At 34.1% G+C, this 21585-nt stretch overlaps 3 protein-coding genes across 3 annotated transcripts; 2 read left to right on the top strand and 1 right to left on the bottom strand.

Moving 5' to 3' along the window:
* Positions 1–502: 502 nt before the first annotated feature.
* LOC136065741 (uncharacterized) lies at positions 503–2763 on the top strand. The gene is made up of 5 exons (XM_065769308.1): positions 503–561; positions 672–773; positions 988–1053; positions 1690–1768; positions 1968–2763. Exons 1-5 carry the CDS (start codon positions 544–546, stop codon positions 2486–2488), a joined length of 786 nt encoding a protein of 261 aa, XP_065625380.1. The 5' UTR covers positions 503–543; the 3' UTR covers positions 2489–2763.
* Positions 2764–5250: 2487 nt separating this feature from the next.
* LOC111992814 (outer envelope protein 64, chloroplastic) lies at positions 5251–20499 on the bottom strand. Its single transcript, XM_065770076.1, has 8 exons — positions 20095–20499; positions 17516–17751; positions 9197–9574; positions 7925–8059; positions 7570–7770; positions 6619–6746; positions 6454–6536; positions 5251–5800 (listed from the first exon to the last, which is right to left on the bottom strand). Exons 1-8 carry the CDS (start codon positions 20297–20299, stop codon positions 5718–5720), a joined length of 1449 nt encoding a protein of 482 aa, XP_065626148.1. The 5' UTR covers positions 20300–20499; the 3' UTR covers positions 5251–5717.
* Positions 12091–13722, top strand: LOC136065734 (outer envelope protein 64, chloroplastic-like). The gene is made up of 3 exons (XM_065769296.1): positions 12091–12242; positions 13156–13338; positions 13558–13722. The coding sequence occupies exons 1-3, from the start codon at positions 12110–12112 to the stop codon at positions 13701–13703; spliced, it is 462 nt and encodes a 153-aa protein (XP_065625368.1). The 5' UTR covers positions 12091–12109; the 3' UTR covers positions 13704–13722.
* Positions 20500–21585: the final 1086 nt, after the last annotated feature.

Raw genomic sequence — 21585 nt, 5'->3', positions numbered from 1 at the left:
TTTGTCCTTAATTTTTTTTTTTTAAAGATCTTTTTTTTATCCCTGAACTATTGAAAATGTTTTTTTTTTTTTTTCATCCCTATTTTCACCCCTAAACTATTGAAAAATGGTCTTTACAAAGTTTAGTGACGAAAAATGAACTACATGCAAACTTTTGGGATGAAAATAATATTGTAGCCTTTTATTTATTGTCTTAAATACATGGTCGGTATTTAAAGTTTAGCACACAAGTGATTTTAGTTCCTAAAGCTTAAAGTAGTCATTTTTAGTCTCTCAAATGACATGGACAAACAAAAAAGCAGGCATGTTATCACTCCATAGGGACTAAAAGTGGTTACTTTAAGTTTGTTAGAAACTAAAAGCGATCATTTTAAACTTCAGAGACTAAAAACACTAATGAGCTAAAGTTTAGGGACAAATGGTGTATTTTAGTCTAATTTTTTTAGAACTTGACGATTATATGTTGTATTCTGATTTTATATAGTTGCTTGCATTTAGGTTGTTGCCATTATCAAATCGTGCACACCAAATGGTCTTGGTGACATGATGGTGACACTGAAGGTAAAATTAATAAAATGTGGTGATAAATGCAATGTGTATTTCTTGTTCACCTTTACATTAGTTGTGTGGGTATTGAGTATTTCTCATCTAACTTAAATGTTTGATTTCAGGATCCTACAGGTTCGATCAATGCTAGCATACACCACAAAGTTCTTAGTGAGGGAGAGTTTGCAAAGGACATATCTGTTGGTGCAGTTTTAGTCCTCCAGAAGGTATGATTTCATTCTTTCGATTGAAAGTATTTTGGTTTGTAATGAACGTGTTTAAATCAGTATTTCTATCTTACTAAAGTAAAACCAGCATTTTTTTTTTTTTTTTGAAATAATGAAAACTTGAAGTCTTGAACTTGATTCTGTATTCATGTTGTTTACATTTGGGATTGGTCAAGACATGTTTCTCATTATTTACTTATACATTCATTTTCAGGTTGCTCTGTTCTCCCCTTCACGCTCTGCACACTACCTGAATATAACACTAAGCAACTTGGTCAAGGTACATGTTCTTCTGTTGTTCGCAATTAACCTATTACTTGGGGCTTAGTGCTTCTAGTAATAATAATAAATGAATAAAAGACTTCTTGGAGTGAGTGATTGTGGTTTGGCCACATTGATGTCTTTTTTCATTTCTTTGACATATTAGAGGTTAGAGGACATTAGTACTTGGGATTTTGTGTTTTCTGAACAATGAATGTGCTTCGGATATATGTTTGGCCAGTATCAGTGCCCATTTTGTTGATATCCACTTGTCCATCAGCTATGGATCATTTTCCTCAGTATGGATTTCTGCGGTCACTGGTATAGCTTGGAGTGAATCTCTCTAGGATACTGCATGGTGGGTACATTGTCTAATATTGCATAGTGTTATGCCGACTTGGGGCACAGATGTCAACAAAACCGAAGCTTAGACCCTTAGTTGTATGTATGAGATTGAGATGGTACAAAGATGTCTTACTGTAACAACTTCTACTCTGATATACCATATAATTTTCTTTTCTTTTTTACTTAAACATATACTAGTATTTATTCCATGTCCAAGATCTAAGTAAAATCCTTGAGTCTACTTCATATTGTAAAACATGCCCCAAGCAATTCCCTTTCTGTACCCTGATGTAAAATGTTAAGATTACAGGTCATTTCAAAGGAGAGTGCGCCTCCAGTAAAACAAAAACTTTCTGCATCACCAATCAAACACACTGCTTCTGAACCTGGTAGGTGGTGTGATTCTTGTTCCGTTTTCTAATTTTACAATGTAGTTGAAGTTTTGTTGAGCTAGGTGCTGGCTAGGTGCTGGCTTTAGTACTAGCTAATGAGATTTCCTTGTAACCTTTTGATTTCTCATTGATTGAGGCAGAGCAGAATTGTTTTGTGTATCTCACTGTCCATTGATACCCCTTCTTCATGTACCAGAATGCAGTAAAAAGTCCTGGATACCGCAGAGAACGTTTTCTGTGTCACAGAATGGAACTGAAGGAATCATGAATAGCCTCAGACAAACTTCTAATTCATTTGTATCTGCACATAATGATAAGGAGATGGAGAGAGGAAATGCAGCAGCACAACGTGACTGCTTTGGCAATAGAAACAAAAGAAACCAAAGTGATGTTGTAGAGAAAGAACCCTTATCAGCGAGACTTGGTACAGTCAATGGAATCACTGCAGTGGCTTCTAGAAAGGAAATCTTTTGTAGTGACGAAGAAATTGTGATCAGTGACAAACCCGACTCTTCTAAACAGACTGAAGGAGGCAATCCACTACACAACAACCAAGCCAGTAGTAATGCAGCAAACTTCATTGATGTTCCTGATGATCAAGAAAGCAGTCGGATAACTGGAGTTAACAAGAAGGGTCAGCCATTAATTTCAAGTACATCACTCCCACAGTGGACAGATGAACAGTTGGATGCGCTTATGGAGTTGGAATTTGACTGAGGTAATGATGGGTCATTTCTACAGCTTTTCATTTGTCACAATCATAATCAGAGAAGGTGACATTGATCCTGAAAGTGTACAGATTACATGTTGTACTGTTTTCCATCTATTGTAAATGTTTTCAAATGATGAAAGCTTAGAAATCAGTCTCGGTTCAGTTTATTGGAATTTTTGGCAGAAATGTTAGAAAATTTTGTCATTGTATAATTGCATTTGATGATTTTTGCCATGCTTGTGTATATGGTGGGACAATAATAGTTTGCTATTGGTCAAAATGGTCAAAATATCTTCAAATATATATCAGATTCTGGTGCTGAAATTGGTTTATATGTTGTACATAATCCTACTGAATCTAAACTTAATAAGAAAATTATAAATCAGAAGTAGTGTCAATTAAAGTTCTAATGCATTTGTACCCATTTTTTATATTTGGCGAACATAATGATGAAAAGACAGGTTTCTCTGGGACTCAGGGCCTGGGGGATCAAAGCCGGTTTCTACTATGCGGTTATCTTTCCCACGAAAGTGGACATAATATCTAATAATGTTTGAATTTAATGAACCTATATTTAATATATGGAGTTTTAACCCATGCCATTGGAAATAAACATCTAATCATGTAAATAGACGTATTTTTGCCTTAATTTTTCTGGTATAGTTACTTGAATGCAAGGATTTGTCAACTTCGAGAGTAAAGCGATCCCCTAACCAAAATAATATATGTGCTCAACTATCAAACTGGTTGTCAAGTTCAGTGCCCACTTCGACTCTGCCAATGACTTTAATAAAACTACTAGGAATGAATTTCTTCTCATCATAAGATACAACAGAAATGGTAATGAGAGTGAGATTGTGCATTTTAAGCTGCCAGTTTAAGAGCCAACCTTCACGGTGTTCTGCAGCACTACTGCAAGCAAATATTGTCTGTACCCATCTCATCACTCTCTTTTTTTTCTTTTTTCTTTTTTTTTTTCTTTTTTTTTTTCTTTTTTTTTTTTTGCATTTTCTTCCCTCATAGAAATAAGCCCCATCTTAACTTATCAAAATGGCTTTCATCAGTATACCCTTTCTCACACTACGACCCAAGAACATAGCTTGGGGTAATTAGGTATCCAAAAAGATATCCCACCCTGTTTCTTTCTCCTTTTTTTGTGGATAATTTGATATTTACAATAATAGGGGAGAAGTTATTTGAACTTTAGACATCTCTATTTTAGGAAGTACTAATTGAGCTACACGACTTTTGACCACCACCCTTTTTCATGAATTGTCCAATAAGCTGGAAGTCCACAAAGATGTGAAAAGTTCTCAATCTCTGCTAAGAATCAATGAGGCAATTTGTGGCTTTTGTGTGAATTGGCTTTGGTTGTTAATTACAGTGAAATTTTGTAGAGTATGGGTCTTATATGAACCTATTAGTTATTTTTTCATTATTTGTAACAGTTTCATACTTAGGCGGTTAGAATGTCTCTATTCCAAAGATATTCATTGCTAAAGTACACAAGGTATTTGGAACAATTGGTATTTTTCTTTTATGTAGATTTCTATACCATTCAATAGAAAAATTTTCAAATTTCTTTGTTTGGATGGCAGGATTTGGTCACATGAATTTAAATTTAAATGATTAAAATTCAAATACCTTGTTTTGACAATCTACAAAAGGTGAAAGATTTAGATTTGGATTTGACAAATCCACCAAACTTAATGTAATTCCTTGGAATATTTAAAGATTCTTATGTTTGGTTGCAAATCACCCTAAGGAATTAGATGCCAGAGGAATCTGAATTCCCTTTAAAACAAGTGGGAATCCAGATTCCCAAACTTAAAGGAAATTGTATTTTTTATAAATTAACAATTTTAACCCCTTTTTCCTTATCATTTAAGCAATTAAGATAAAATATAAAACAAATCATCAATATCTTTTCCCTTGTCTTTATCTTTTCCTACCAAAATAACATAAATAGAATAGACAACTCTGTTAATATATTCTTTAACGAAGTTTTATTTAAGTTTCACGTGTGAAAAAAAAAAGTTTGAAGGGGACTCTCCATTATTGCCAAGTATTCACTTTTGCTGTTGTGTATGTATTGCTGAACAAATTATTAATGAATTTATTTTCATGAAAAATAAATAATTTTAATGAATTTGTTATAATTAATAGTTTATATTTGGTTTTTCATTATTTATTTAGAGGAAGATTTGTTTTTTTTTTTTTAATAACTTCGTAGTTCACATTCAAATCTAATGATAGAATGGAAAAAATAAATAATTTATTTACGATTCCTGAGAATAAACCAAACATTATCATCTCACATTCCTAAAAATCTTAAGAAATTCCCAATGAAACCTAACATAAAAATAGCTATATTCTTAAGAATATGATTCCTAAGAATCACATTCCTAAGAATCTAGATGCCAAGAGTAATGTGAATTCTCCCGTACCAAATGCCACCTAAGATCATTGAATTTGAAATAAATTCTCAACCTATAAGATTTTTAAAATCCATATGATATATTTAAATATTTATAGATTTGAAATTACGACATTTCAATCCGTCACTTTAAAATTCAAATTTAAATCCAAATTCAAGTATCCAAATGCAACCGTAATATAAGGGTTCTCTCCAATATAAGGGTTCTCTCCATTGTATTTGATTTGGGTTCATAGTTAGTGACTGATAAGTATAGTTTCCTCCCAAAAGAAAATTAAAAACAATAAATAAATATATGAGTAGACTGAAGAATTACACTGACGCCAAGAATTTTGTGACAAGAAATCCGCTTACTCTCCATACAACCATATTATTGGTGAATATATTACTCTCCATACAATTATATACTAATGAACAAGTAATCGCAAAATCCACTTAAATGAGCAAATGCAAACTCCATAAGAAGTTATTTGATAGTTATACTCAACCCTATGCACTGAACCTCACCTCAAAAATAGAACAACTTGAATGCAAAATACATGGAAGATACAAAATTGACCTATACTTGCACATACTATATTTTAAGCAACAAAACAATTGTCAGACCTCTAAAAAGAAGGAAAAGATTATCGTATTTCTTTCTTTTCAGTACATAAAGTTTTTGCTTTTGCTCGTAAAGAAGACCCCAAAAAATCCATCTTCAAGAGATTGTTAAGATCTGTGGCAATCATCAACCGTTTGAAAGGGTCCAGAAACAAATTAAGCCTCCCAGAAGTTCTGGCAAAATTTGAATATAACTACTGAAATAGTTTCTTTAATCTGTCAACAGATTGTCCTGCTCTTTTATTGGTGGGCTCAAGGACAAGTGCATATCCAAAATCTGCAAAAATACCATTAACCAAATGATTCAAGAAATGAAACCAAAAAAAAATTTTTTTTTTTTTTCTTTTTTTTTCTTTTTTTTTTTTGGGCATATAATTTGCTATTCCCCTGTACAGCTGACTGCACCTAACTGTATACAGGTCTAGTCATAACAGACACGTAATGACATAACACTTAACCAAGTCCTTATTATGCAATAATATAGTAGCAAGTTTCTCTTCTATAATTCTTAGAAGGGCTTGAAAGGCATGCTCCTCTAAATCAATTAAAATGTGGAAAAATTAATACCAAGAAGTTCAAAAATATATATTCAATAGAAATGTTCCTAGAATGATTTTTTTTTTTTTTTTTAAAATTAAAACTACTCATGCACCTGGTGAGCCAAGAAGTTATAAGTTATAACCTCACCCTCCACCTTACCCTTACAAAGGAATGAGGTGTCATTTGAATTAGAGCTCATTGTCAAAGTTCCCAGAATAATGAGATTTTAGTATATAATTATAACTTTACGCATATTGCACCCAGTCAAACAGACTACAACAATTAGCAGTAAAGTAAAAACAACACTAGGGACAAACCGTTGTTGGACAGCTAGCAGAAGCAAATTCACTAATACTTATTAAACCCCAACATAAAACTAAACAATTGCACCAACAAGTGTTTTGGGGAAAAAAAAAATCACCTTTTTATCAAGATTAATAGCTTGAGTACAATCTGCCTCTGCTTGTAGGTAACTGTATGGGCAAAACAAACTGGTCAAGAATATCTAACATGACATTAATCAAGGAAGTTAAACTACCAAGTTGATGGTAATACCTCCCCAGTTCAAGATATGCTAAAGCCCTGTTACTGTAATATGTTGCATTTTTGCCGCTAAGTTTGATAGCTTCAGTGTAAAAGCCAATAGCCTTCTGCCACTGTTTATCTTTGAATGCTTGGTTGCCCTAATTCATAAAATCCAGTGATATGATTTAGCAGAAAAGCACCAAAGTACATAAAATCAAGCATAACTAAAGAATTCTTCCTCCATCCCCTTTTGTTGATCCTCTATTCCACTTTCATGTCTCAAAATGTTGTTCTCTTTGGGAAGTCATTGGACAATATCTATAGCTTTCCCAAAATCAATACCCTTTTTTCATTAGCATTTTTTTAGTATAAATTAAAGATGATAGTTTTAAAATTTTCATTTTTATTTTTATTTAAAAGACAATCTATTAAATGTTGTTTTCTTAAAAAGGTGGATTTCCTAAACCAGACCAACAAAAGGGGACAGAGTATTTAGAAAGAAAAAAAATTAAGAATACAGAAACCCTAAGAAGAACAAGTATCCATCGACACTAACTAGCACATCTAGTATTGGTCAAACAGTACAAGTATTTTTCTTACTGTGCTTGGTAAATTACACACACACCCAATGGGTTTTGAACCCACGACCACACCCTCCACCCACACTTGTGAGAGGAGAAATGACATTTGATCCAGAAGTCATTAGGCAGATGATACAAGTACAATAAACTGAACTCCAAACAGCTGGAAGTTTCTGTATATCCAGTGAAAAAATAAATAAAAGTTAATCATTCTTTACTAGTGAGGTGAATGGAGACATGGCCCTACATAGAGACAAGTGGCGTAAAACACTAAAAGGATACATATAACTAACCAGGCCCTACATAGAGACAAGTGGCGTAAAACGCTAAAAGGATACATATAACTAACCCGAATTAGTTTCAATTAAGGCTTAGTTGAGTTGAGTTAATCATCACATACCTTTTCTTTAGCAATCTCAGCAGATTCTTCCTTGCTGACAACATTTCTTGATACTTTGGATTTGGCAGCAATATCAGCCTGCTCCTGGAGAGTTGCATACATGGCCTGCGTTGTATCTAGTAAAAAGCGATCACCCCCATTCCTGGCTATGAAGGACACTGAAACAGGACACTTGTTGTGAAATCCTAGTGGTATTGTGACCTGAAAGGAGACATCAACAGGACATAGATGACATTTAAGCAGTACACATAAGTGTAGAAGAAAAAACCCCACAAACAGCACGATTTTTCAATGTTAAAGATTCATGAGAAAGGAAAATAATGTTTATGAAACCTTATATGAGAAAGAGAATCACCTGACAGCAACCTGATATGCTAGCAATACTCAATAAACTACATGCACGGCGCTTGTAGTCCTCTGATAGGATCTCCTTCCCACCAAGTTTTGGAGGAGGATCAGCAATGGTAGGGATCACCAGAATCCCATCATCCTAAAGAAAACATCAAATATCAAAACAAGTATAATTAAAAATAGAGCCTAGAGTTTCTTAAAAAATAAAATAAAATAGAGCCTAGAAAACAAATTACAAAAACTGTACCAACAAAAGTTATCAGTTATTTATTATCTATTTACAGAAAGAAAGTGGGGAAAATATCTAAATAATAAAAACTGGAAAAAACAAAATTTTGCTAACATGCACAATAAGATATTTTCATATAGTCATGTACTTATCAGTTATCACCAAGATTTATTTTCTTTTTTTGGGTAAAGTATTTTGAAGATAATAGACACAAATTTTTAAATTTTAAAAAAAAAAAAAAAAATGAAAGAGCATACTTAATGCATTCCAGGATGCGGGACAAAGTTAAACATACAACATTGCTATTGGATGAAATGGCAGCAACCAGTGCTAAAATCATGGTAGTTTATTAGATATTAAGGAAGGGTCATGGCCATAATACTGACATCATTAATAAGGAGCAAAGAGGGAGATGACCAAGTGAGACATGTCAGTCAATGCATGCATGATGGCAAGGACTACTGCAACATGCTCTCTGCTAGAGGCAATGGATATATTAGAGTGTTAGTTGGACAAGGGTAATCACATTAAAAGAGAAATGCATCATCTCTTACATAGTTTAATCCATTACTCATTTATCCAGATTCCCAATCCTTTCTTTTTATGTCCTTTCTTCATTTTTCATATTTTCATTCTTCTTTTTTCTCCTTTTCAAAACTTCCAAGAAGAAAAAGGATTGACATCTAGCAAGAACAAAAAAAGACTTTTTTATTTTGTTTGAGAACAGATCAACTAAGTTGAAACTGCATTATGCATGTATCTTCCACTCACAGAACTATGAGGTTAAAAAAAAATATCAGCTTTATTCTTCTTAAGCAGTATTAAAAGCAACATACATTGAAACTTCATAAATAGAAAGTAGAGAGTTGTTGCATATTTTAAATTCTCTGTGGCGTGTACTACTTGAATCAATTTGAATCCAAGACCAACAAAAATGCAACATAAACTTCTCTAGAATCATTACCTTCTTTTTGAGAAGTAATATATACCAAAAAAAAAAAAGGAGGTGCAACCTTGTGTACATGGGAGGTACACGAGAGCCATTACCTTCAAAAGGGAGTAGATAGCTGAACGCATTTCATCCCGGATTGATTTGTAGCGTTCAATATCTGTATCCGCTGTCTCCACTGTTTCATATATTTCTGCTGAGATAGCAGGATCTAAAACAGGCTTTACCGAACTAATCCATTCCCCATGATTATGTTTGAACTCATTTCTGCATGAAAAGGGGGCAAGATGAACCTCATTTAACAACTTGCATTCTTGTCCATATAAAAGTTGCCATCTTTCCTTATTAATCACACCAAACTTAGTTCCAACAAGGGTGAAAAGGAAACAGCAAACAATCAGCACAAGCAAATGCCTCCCATTCAACTTCCATACTGGACAACTTAATGGAAAACACTGCCAGTTGCCTGCAAAGACCTACAGTTTCTTCTAGTTTTGTATGTTGCAGATTTATTTTATGTCAGTTTTCTTAAGCATATTTTTGTAATTAAAAAACATGTGCTGTAATAATGATGTATAAGTCTTATTATGGATCATCTCATGTTATTGTTTTTTTTTTTTTTTTTTTTTTCACAAGTAATAAATCATATTCTAAGGTTACTATTTGTGGTTTTGAGTAATTCTAATGAGCTACAGTGCCCGTGTAAATTTGCACGAGTACTATAGCTCGTTGATAATTTTACACAAGTTTACACGATTTTAAAAAGACTGATGTGGAGTGTTTTTTGGTTCAAAATGTGTACAAGTGGTCAAAATGTGTATTTTACACATTTATAAAAGAGCTGATGTGAATGCTCTGAAAGCGGCCCATGTGTGGTGTCTTCTCCATGGAAGAGTATTTGATGTGTTAACGCCACGGGAAGGTTCTCCTTCTTGGAATGGACTGCAGCTTAGGGAATATCCTCATATGTGACTCCTTTGTTAAGTGAGGCTATATGTTAGTAGGTTGGTGCTGTATGTGTCGGTGTAACAAGGAGACAATGGATCATTTATTGTTACCCTACACAGTTGCATTTGATTTGTGGAGTTTCTTGTTTAGATCACTGTATGTGTCGGTGTAACAAGGAGACAGTGGATCATTTATTGTTACGCTACATAGTTGCATTTGATTTGTGGAGTTTCTTGTTTAGATCTTTTGGGATGCAAATGGGAGCAACTAGAAAAGTCCTTGATCTCTTGTGTGCTTGGAGGAATTGGGTTGATAACTTTCCTCAGATATTTGGAACTTTTCAAAAAATGTTTGATGCGTCATTTGTAAAGGAAATGAAACTGAATGTGCGTTTGAGGGTATGGAAATTTCAGTGCCTCAAATGATAGCATTGTTTTCTTTATCTTTGTTTGAGTGGTCCCATGCATGGGGTTTTAAATAGTAATTGTAATGACTCCATCCCAACTGTGTAGATATTGTCCACTTTGGGGCTCAAACCCTTTAGTTTTGTTCTCCCCAAAAGCAAACAGTAGTGGAAGAAAAGACCTCTACACATTGAAGGGAGATCGCTCCTTATAAGCACATCTCCATGCGATTCCCTAGGTTATGTAAGACTCCAGAATTGCTTCTCCCACTAGTCCTTCACAATCCACCCTCCTTATGGCCACATTTATCCTTGCGTGTGGGTTCACACTTCCGGCTAGTGCATAACTTTGATACCATTTGTAATGACCCGACCCCAACTATGTATGTATTGTCCGCTTTAGGGCTCATATCCCTTATGGTTTTATTTTCCCCAAAACACACAAAAATGGGAGAAAAGGCCTCTACACATTGAAAGGAGATCACTCCTTATAAGCACATCTCCATGTGATTCCCATGCGATGTGGGACTCTAGGATTGCTTTTCCCACTGGTCCTTCATAGTAACTCCATACCGGAAATTATTGAGCCATTGCCCTTTTGTAAGTAATTTTCTTATTTGTAAATCTTTAGACTCCTTTGTGTCAAAATTTGTACATGAAGGATTCTCCATTGGATAAAATATTTATTCTCCTTTGTGTCAAAAGTTGTTCAATTGATTCTTTACTGGGAAGATGTTTAGGTTTAGTGCGGAACACATAGATGCTTGCTTTCACTTGCTTCACACTGGAGATTTTAAGTAAGGACATAAAAAATGTCATAGTTTAGGGGGGAAAAGGGTAATTTTCCCAACTTTTTTAGCACTTAACTTTGTGATGTGGTAAAATTATTGTGCATAAGTGAGAATTCATACTTTTCTATTTATTTATTTTATCATGCTTCTAAAGTGAGGATAAATTGACATAAAGCCTTAGAAATGCCGTCTATCTTTTGATCAGCATTGTGTTGAGGGCTGGATATCTATCTGCAAGATCAACTTGGATATCTATCCGCATTGTGTTCATGGTTTTTGACAACTCCAAGTTGTTTTTATTGCGGTTCCCTTTTTGGACATCAATGCATTGGATTTGTATATTTGGTTTTGTCTTCTTCTTCTTCTTTTCCTTTTAGGTATTTCTATCATATACTTCCCACGCGCAGACGATTGCCTCCTTTGGTGTTGTTTATTAGACTAAAGTACACTATTGGCCCTTAAAGTTTGGGGTTGTTTTCATTTTGGAACTTTACGTTTCAGAATTTTCATTTGGCCTTTTATATTTAATTCCATTTTCATATTGGTTCTTTACATTTCAAACTTTTCATTTTGACCCTTCATGTTTAATTTAATTTTCTGTTTGGCCCTTTACATTTATTTTGACCCTTCATGAAAATTAAAATTTTGAAACATAAAGGGCTAAAATGAAAATTTTGAAACTTAATGGGCCTTTTTGAAAACATCAAACTTTAAAGGCTAAAAATGTACTTTAGTCTATCTATTTAATTTTTTTTATTGATAACAGGCTGATTAAAATTTGTTGATAGAACTGCTGATTGATCATACTTTAACTTCTGGAGCATGCTAGTTTTTTTGACTTATGATCATGCCTTTCATACTAACAGTATATGGCAGGTATTGATACTGTTGGTGGGGTGAGAGTACCTGCTGGATTTTGTGGCATTTTAGGATTCCGTCCCTCACTTGGGGCTGTTTCTCACAATGGAATTATACCTATTTCAACAAGCCTTGACACAATTGGTACGTATGACTACAATTCTGTATGCTATCTTATTTCAGATAACTATAACCTACATGTTGCCCATGCCCCAGTCAATCTTTAGGTTATGCATACATGTTGCTCTTCTCTGATTCCTTTTGAGCTTCACTGAAGGAGATAAAGAGAATTAACTGCACTTGTACAACTTTACATTTTTTCTACCCTTGATTACTGGTGGTTTACATCATTGATTAACGTTTCAAACTTTTTTTTACTTTTGTTTGTTAAAGGAGTGGAACGTATGAGTGAACTTTACTTTTTGGTATATGTTATTTTTTAGCTATGGACTAAAAGGTATGGTTCTCTTCTGGGTTGCCTTTTGTTTTGAACATTTTTGCTCAAGTCATTATAAGTTGGGACCAATTAAGAAGGTTTTATTTCACATAGAAGTTTTTCTTTTTCCACACCATATATTTTGGAAGTTAAGTTTCCATACTACCTCCCTTCATAAAGTTCCATGAATTAATTAATTCTATATCTGTAGGAAGTAACCTTTGATTGGAGTTGGATACTAAAGATTTGCAGTGTCAATTTTGCAACATTTATATGTGAATGTCTTTGTGCTTTGTGCATGTGCATCTAGCTTCACTGAAAAGCAGATGATACTGCATCCCTTTAAGTTATTTTCTTTGAAATATCAGCTTAAAGTTTTTGTAAGAATTTTATAACATTAAATTGTTAGATAGTTTTAGATTATTAAGTCATTACATGTGATTATGGTTTGTGATTGCCGTGTCTTGACTCTACGTCATGATTGTGTTTTGCACTGTGTCCTTTTTTCTTTCTTTTTCTTTTGAATTGTTCATTTGTTAGAAAATTGATTTCTACAGTAAAATGCTGTCTAGTGTTTTCATCTAACTCCCTTGTAATTCTCCTGTGCAATCACTTTCATAGGATGGTTTGCTAAGGATCCTAATATTCTACATCGTGTTGGCCATGTTCTGCTGCAACTTCCATACACAGTTCAACGCAGTCCCAGGCAAATTATAATTGCTGATGATTGCTTTCAACTGTTAAAGATTCCTGTTGACAGAGTTGCTCAGGTGGTGATCAAATCCACTGAGAAGCTTTTTGGAAGTATGTCAGTTTACTGTATGCCTCTAAGCAAAAAGTTCTATTTATACTATTTTTATTCTAAACCTAGTTATTTTTGTTTCTGCTGCCATTTTTGTTATCATTAATATTGCTGGTACTGCCTTATAACTGTGTTCTTAAATTTTGTTTGTTTGTTTTTTTAATTAATACAACCATCCATTCTGTATTTTCTTTAAACTATGTCTCATTGAACTTCTTCAGGACAAGCATTGAAGCATGAAAATGTCGAGAACTATCTCAAGTCAAAGGTTCCAAGCTTGAAAGAGTTTCACAGCAAGAAATCTAATGGTGAATTTAAAACTTCAACACGATTACTTGCAAATGTTATGCAGTTTATTCAAAGGTGAGGTTGCTTCTTTATGATTTAAAATGGTATTATAGATCATTTTTCATTCTTGAAGATCTTCATCGTTCTTTTTTTTTTTTTTTTTTGGGGGGCGGGGGTTTGTGTGAATGCATGTGCCACAGTTTTCTGATTTAATGTGACAAAGTATAGGAACAAGTAGAAAATGATTAGCATCAAATGGAGAATTGATGTTGGAGAAATATGCAGTTAGTGCTGAGTAAATATTACTATTAGGTTGTCAGATGTATTTAGAGGTGCTATATCTGGGGGGCAATATTTGACATGACTGCAAACACGTTTTTTTGCAGGTTAGTATTTAGTGTAAAAGGGTTTGTGTCAAAGTGGGTCAACCTGCTTTAACAGGATTAATAAATGGTCAATTCCATATTGACCTGCTTGTTCTGATAAAGACTTATTTGTTTCAAGTTGGGTTGACCCCTTTTGACACGAACCCATTTAACCTGCATAAATACATTTCATTTTTATCCAACATAAATTTGATTTTTAAATATAGAATTGAGTTACTAAAATAACTTTAACAGTTTTATTATATATTCTTTGTTGAAACTCTAAAATCTTAACCCAGTTACCTAAAGAAGGAAGGTAGACCCTTTGAGACTTAAAGACTTGATTCTTGGAAATCAATGTGGATGAAGCTATATTGCATTGGCTCTTTATGCTAGTGTTAAGTAATAGTGCTATACTGTTACGTCTATGAACAAGCTCATGTCATTTAGTTTACACTTGTGCTTTTGCAGCATGATTTTGGTATATTCTTAAGTTTCAGCTTTGCATTATACTGAGGTAAGAACGTGGGAAGGCTTGTCTCTTTGTCCCTTTGCACTTCCCTTTTTAATACAATTAAGCTCTTAAAAAATTATGTGATGTATTCAAACCCTGGGTGTGTTATCTTCCCTAGCTTAAATGAACCTTTTTCCTCTTGTACGAATAGGGTGGAGGGGGATGTCATGTGTTCAAGACTCATTAAGATCTGTGGACATTGAGAATTAGGACTCAATAGACATTTACTACTAATCCAAAAATAGAATTACTCAAAACCACAAATAGTNCCCCCCCCCCCCCAAGTTATAAATATTGAATTATTAAAAAAAAATAAAAATAAAATCAAACACATGAATTTGCATTCTTGATTTCTGAAGTTTTTTTTTCTTGGCTTTTAAAACTGAATTAATCTTTTATTATAATCACCAGATTCGATATTGATGGTTATGTGACTGGATTTGGTCATCCGGAATGGGTGAAGACACATGGCAAAGCTTCTTGGACATCTCCTGTGGTTACTGCACTTGTTGAAGGAGGTGCCACTTGCATTGGGAAAACTGTTGTGGATGAACTAGCATATGGGTATCTGTCTTGTACTCATTTTTTTGCAACATTTGCTTGGGCTGCCCAAACACACACACCTTTGCAGTGTGTCCCACTCTAGCATTTGTACGGATTGGAATAATGACTATTGTTTTTGGCACGTTTATTTTCAGTATCAGTGGAGAAAATAAGCATTATGGCACACCCACCAATCCCACAACCCCTGCAAAAGTACCAGGTGGATCCTCCAGTGGAGCTGCCGTGGCAGTGGCTGCTAATCTTGTTGACTTCTCATTGGGTGAGCTTCTTATTAGATTCAACAGCTTATCCTTGTTCCCTTGAATAATTAGTCTCGACACATACATTAACTATGCTGAAAAAGTTTTATTGTTTTGATTTTCTTTTTCCTGTCCCGTCTTCCCTAAATAAAATGAAGAAAAGTGTAGATGGGCTAGTTTTTAAGTAGTTATAGGCAGAGGTAGACATGTGGTATTTATTTTTTAATTTCTGGTTGTGGTGGCCTAAGTATTTAGCTGGTTAAATTGACTGAAATTTTAGTCTATGCAGTCTATAACTTTTAGTTATGTTAAAACAATTAGAAATACCTACAGTTCATGATGTAAAAAAAAAAAAAAAAAATTTCATTTCCCATTTGGCTTTTACTATATATATATATATATATAAAAGAAATCCAACAATGACTAATCTATGTTCATATTAAAACTTGGTGAAATATCAAGTGTTAACAATGATGTTGTTCCTATATACTAGGTTTAGTTGTAACTTGAAAAAGAATGCTATACAATATTAAGAAGTAGCATGCTCATTAAATAAGCATAGTCTAAGTGAAAATGTTAAGATGGATGGATGGGGATACTAGGACATATAAGATAAGAATTAAAGACATCCATTTGAAGGTATGGGTGGCTCCTATTGAAGAAAAGATTTAAAAGTAGGGGTGGCTCCTATTAGCCAAAGATGGGGAAGATTTGCTTAATGGTTGAGCAATTAATGCACCCAAAATAATGGGTGATTTAATTCAACTTGAGAAGTTAAAAGAGGTAAAGGATGGCCTAAAATAACATGGTAGAAGTAGTGGGGTGGGGGGGGGGGAATTTGAACCATGGATGTCCCCATTGGAAACACCAAGAGGTAAATGCATAGGTATGATCTACTAAAACCAACCTAAAGGGCAATGACTAAACAATGATGAACTTCTCTTTTTACTCTTCTAAAAAACAAAGAACAAAAACAAAATAAAAGAGTGACAAACCCAATCAATATGATCTTGACCAAGACTGATAATAACTTGCTTAACAAATCCAAAATAAAATTTCCCCCTTCCTTTATAAGATTTTCACTAATCTTTCTTCTCATTCCTTCTAAAAAAAGGGCCCCTTCAGGCTTTTACCAAAGTAATACACTATTAAAAAGTTGAATTTGAGGATATGAGTGTACCCAATAATAATTAATTTCTATCAATAACCTTTAACTCTCACCCTGCTTGTTTTGGTAGAAAACTTTTTCAACATTTTATAGTTTTTAGTACAGTAGAAAATTAAATTCCATGGAAAATATTTTCACGGTCAACAGTAAAAGCACCAAAGAGAAAAAATTCCAGAATGTTAGCTACAAAACAAACTCCACACCAAAAAACATCACAATGGTAATTATCTCTTCCAAAAAGTTTAGCTCACCACCTTTAAGTACTTTTTATTAGTATATCTTGTTGATTTGCTTAATTCACATATCATTTGATATAGGGGAGTTTTGCGTTTGGAAGTTGAATGAGAATGATGGATTTTGTTATCTTAGGACACGTTTAGAACTCATTAGGGATATATGACACCCCCAAAAAAAAATACTTGACTTAAATTGCTAAATTACTCTCTCTTGGATATTTGATATTTTTGCTAATTAATGGAAGCCATAGTTTCTTTTTGCTGCCAACTTTTTTAAATTCTTTTATAGATGTCATAATGTTATAATCATGAAATGAATGTGGATCCTTTGCTCATAGCATGGCCTTTTCTTTTTTTTCTTTTTCTTTCACTATTTGTGATTAGATATGTGATCATGGCTTAATTTACTCAATTATTTTGTAGTGAACAAACTTAAAAGATAATTAGGACTTATAAGATGTGCATAATATCAGATATGTTCTAAATGTGCAATATTCAACTTCATGGAACCAAATTCCAATATTTGAAGAATGTTTACCCATCCAGTTCCTCCAACCAAACATAAGATCAATCACCTTCTTTGGTAAGACCCAGCAGATCCCAAAGGATCAAAAAACAAAGTTCCACAACTGATAAGCCTCCTTGAAATGAAGCAAAAGGTGATCCAGCACCTCCCCACTATATCAGCACATGTAGAACCAATCTACTATAGTGTAGCCTCTCTCCCTAAGATTATCACAAGTGAGTATCTTCCCCCACACCACTGTCCAAACAAAAAAGAAGACCCTCTGTGGGGCCTTCACACCCCGAATGCCTTTACAAAGGAAATTGACAGAATTGGACCCCTCAAAGCATTATAGAAAGAATGAATATCATACTCCACATTATTCTTCAACCTCCACCTCACCCAATCTCCATCCTCTTTAAGAGGAATATGAAAATCCAGAAGATGATGAAAAGCAGCCAGCAAATCCAACTCACAATCATTAACAGTCCCAGATGAATCTATCATCCCAACTCCACCGCTCCCCCTCAAACTGCCTGAACAACAAATACTCCACTGAAGCATTCTGGTGGAAGTGGAACCAACGTACAAGGCAAGAAAAGCCACTCTCAGGGGTTGGTCACCACAACAACAATCATGCCAAAATCAAATTCAGTTGCCAACTCCAACCTCTAAAATTAATACGCTAAAGTAACCTCTCCCAACCCATCCTAAGACTCTTCAAAAGACCATGACCATAGGTACCCCGGCCTAACAGCCACTTCCTTAAGAGAGCCTGATTAAAGAAGACAAGCTTCCCCAATCCTCCATTAACAATAGGAGTGTAGACCTTATCCCATCCTACCAAATGGTGTTTAAACTCATCCTCCATTCCTTCCCATTAATAAAACCCCTCTCCTCTGTTTTATTCAGCCTCCTACTCAAGACCCACATGACCAATATATAGAGAAAAGGAGGTAGCTAGTTACCCTGTCTTAATCCCTGCGAACTAAGAAGCTACTAAGAGATCCATTGATCAAAACTGAGAACCGAACATTACAAATACTGGCATGAATCCAACCCTTCCATTTCTTCCCTAAATCTATCCTCTCCAACAGATAAAAACCCAAATCCCAATTAACATGATTGTAAGCCTTTTCAATATCCAACTTACAAATTACCCTAGGAATAGGACTCTTAATTCTACAATCCATGCATTCATTTTCAATTAGGACTAAATCAAGAATTTTCCTACCACAAACAAAGACATTTTGGTAATCAAAAATGAGCTTGTCTAACACCATTTTCATCCTATTAGCTAGCACCTTTGCCAATAATTTATACACACTTCCCATCAAGCTAATAGGATTGAAATTGCTAATATTGATGACATTACTCTTCTTCATAATTAAAGCAATAAGAGAAACATTACGGGATTTTTAAAACTCACAGTACCTATGAAACTCCACAAAAACAGCCATCACATCAGATTCATCCACCCTCAAACAATGTTGATAGAATGTCATAGTAAATCTGTTTGAGCCTGAAAAGCTTATCACCTTGCAAGTCCTTCAAAACATGTAGGACCTCATCCTTTATTAAATTCCTGCTCTAACATTGTTTATCATGCTCATCAATACTTGCAAACTCAGCCCATCTACAGGTGGTTTCCAATCCCTTGTTTCTATGTATAACTGTAAAACGACATGTAGAATTGCACCACTTGCTCTTGAACCTTAAACTCCTCATAAACCTACTTTCCACCTCCAGTCCACTCACATAATTTCTTTTTCTATGTGGATTAGCCAACCTATGGAAAAAAACTAGTGTTGTTACCCCCCTCCTTCAACCATAAAGCTCTCGATTTTTTACACCAAGTCTCCTCATGTGTTGCTAGCTGTTCTATCGCAGCACGTTCCTCCCATGTTAAGCTTTGATCACCTTCTTTCACATCTAAACTCAACAGCTCACACATCAAGCTTTTCTTCTTAAAAGCGACAAACTCGAACTCATGCTTATTCAATTGCTACAAGTCCTCCTGTGGAGCCTTCATTATAGGACTAAAATAAAGCTAGAGGATCAAATAAAAGAATACCCATTCCACCAAGCTATAGGGTGGATTAGATTGAAACAACCCTTAAACAATAGGGTTTAAAATGTAATTTCCCTTACTTTCAAATCATGTTTATGCAGAAGGTTGAACTTGAATTTCACTTTTTTGAATATGGAAGCATGTTGAACTGTTTTAAATGGTTTGATATATGTTTTTTTTTTCTATAAGTAGTTTGATATATGTTGTTTGATACCATAGTTTTTTGTTTGGAAGCATATAGCTTACAGTTTTTCTTCTATGTTAAAAATGGTATGTCCTTTGATTTTTTAGTTGCTCGACATAATTTTCATATTCAAATGAAAGTTAGAAATTACACATTCACCAACGGTTTTCGAACCCACAGCCTCACCCTCGTTGTTGCTTTTAAAAGGAGAGGGAACCATTTGAGAGCTACAGAGCTAGAGCTCATAAGGAATTTACGAAATAATATCAACGATTTTTCATGGTAGCCAAACAAACAAAGGGAAATGTTTTCCATCTCATTTTCAGCATCACAGTCAAACACAGGAAAACAATTTACTTTTTTTTTTTTTTACAAGCTGCAAACAATTAATTGGAACTCGAAAACCAAAATCCTGGATTCAATCAATCAAGTAAACCACTCCAACCCTTTCCATTTGAATTCAAACAACAGCAACACAAAATACTAACAAACAGTCACTCAAGTTAGCCCATCTATACTGTAATCAACATTAAAAAAAACACTGCATATTCATATATTTACTAGACCGAACATATCTCGGGAAACAAACAGAATTTAAGAGAAAGAAACTGAGAGCGAGGGCTTACACGTCGGAAACGGCGAAAGTGAGGCCGGTGAGAGGATGAGGAGCTTTGGGAGGAGGCGGCGGAGGAGGAGGAAGCAACTGAAACTTCTCGATAAACGCACCGAAGTCTTCTCTTATAGCCTTCTTCAGCTTCCTCGTCATAATCAGAATTCCGGCCAAGCCTAAGCCCAGCAAAACCCACAGATTCGCCGATTGAGACCCCATCTCTTTCTCAGAACCAAACCCTAGGTTTTTTTTATTTTATTTGAACTGAGAATTGAGAGAGAAAGAGGGTTTTAAGGCTTTATAGGTTGGGACTTGGAAGAGAAGATGGGAATGAGGGGAGGATAATACAGTGAAAACGAGAGACACTTGAGTCTCAAACCAGTTTTTGTTGTTGTAAACTTAACTGGAACACTACATATATTATCTATCCACTATAACTAGTATAATGTACGGTAAAATATGATGAAGCCCGAACTCCCAGGCCCGTGGGCTGTGGTCCTGTGTGCGCAGACCCCGCCGGGAGTGAGCTGGACTTCCAACTTGTAAAAGTTTTTAGATTTTTATGCTTTTTTTTTTTTTTCATCTTCAATTCATTTCCATATAGTTGGACTTGTATCTTAATGGCTCAATTTTCTAGTATTTTCAATAAAGAGATTTATTGTTCAAATCATTCAACTTTGTTGTAACTATCAAATTATTAAAAATTTAAAATTTATATTAAAAATACTCAATTTTATACATAAACTTTCAATTATTATCTTTGAATTAAAATAAAATTGTTAAGGTTTCATCTAGAATAAATGTTTTTTTTTTCTCTTTTTGGTGTAAGGTATGTAACCTTCTAATTTCATTTTAATTTAATTCTAAGATGTGAAATTGAAATAATTGAAAGTTTTGTAAACAAACTAAAAAGTGTCAAAATAAGTTTTGTCATATCGGAGAAATTTCATTTTAATTTAAATTTATGGTCCGTTTGAATTGAGGGGGAGTAGAGTAAAGTTGACCCAAAATTTTTCTATTTTCAACTAACTCTACTATACTCCCTTCCACTCCCTCTCCCCTCAATCTAAACAGGATCTTAATCCAGTCTACTTTCTCATTCCCTATGAGAGTTAATGTAATATAATCCAAAAACCATTGTCTATTTGACATCAACTTTTTTTTTATTGCTTTTGCTAAATGTAAGTTAAAGTATACTTATACTTAAAAAAATGTGAGATTTTTAAAAATTGCACATAAACAAAATAAGATAAAAGTTTTTTTTTAATTCAATAGTTGAATATCTCCATTAGAGACACTAAAAGTCGTTAACTAATAAAGTTACAAGATTCTTGACAAAATAAATTAAAAGTTAAATGGAAAAGTTATGACAAATGAACAATTATCATTTCCTTGTCTTATGAAACTAATTTCTAATACATTTATAATAAAGCAGACTTTTTAATACCAATTATATTTCATAGAAGACATTTGGCATTCAAAATGTGATTTTCGAAAGCATTTGA

This window comes from Quercus suber, unplaced genomic scaffold (genome assembly GCF_002906115.3).
Source record: "Quercus suber isolate HL8 unplaced genomic scaffold, Cork oak 2.0 scaffold_28, whole genome shotgun sequence".
Lineage (NCBI taxonomy): Eukaryota > Viridiplantae > Streptophyta > Magnoliopsida > Fagales > Fagaceae > Quercus > Quercus suber.
This window is presented reverse-complemented; position numbering and strand designations above follow the sequence as displayed.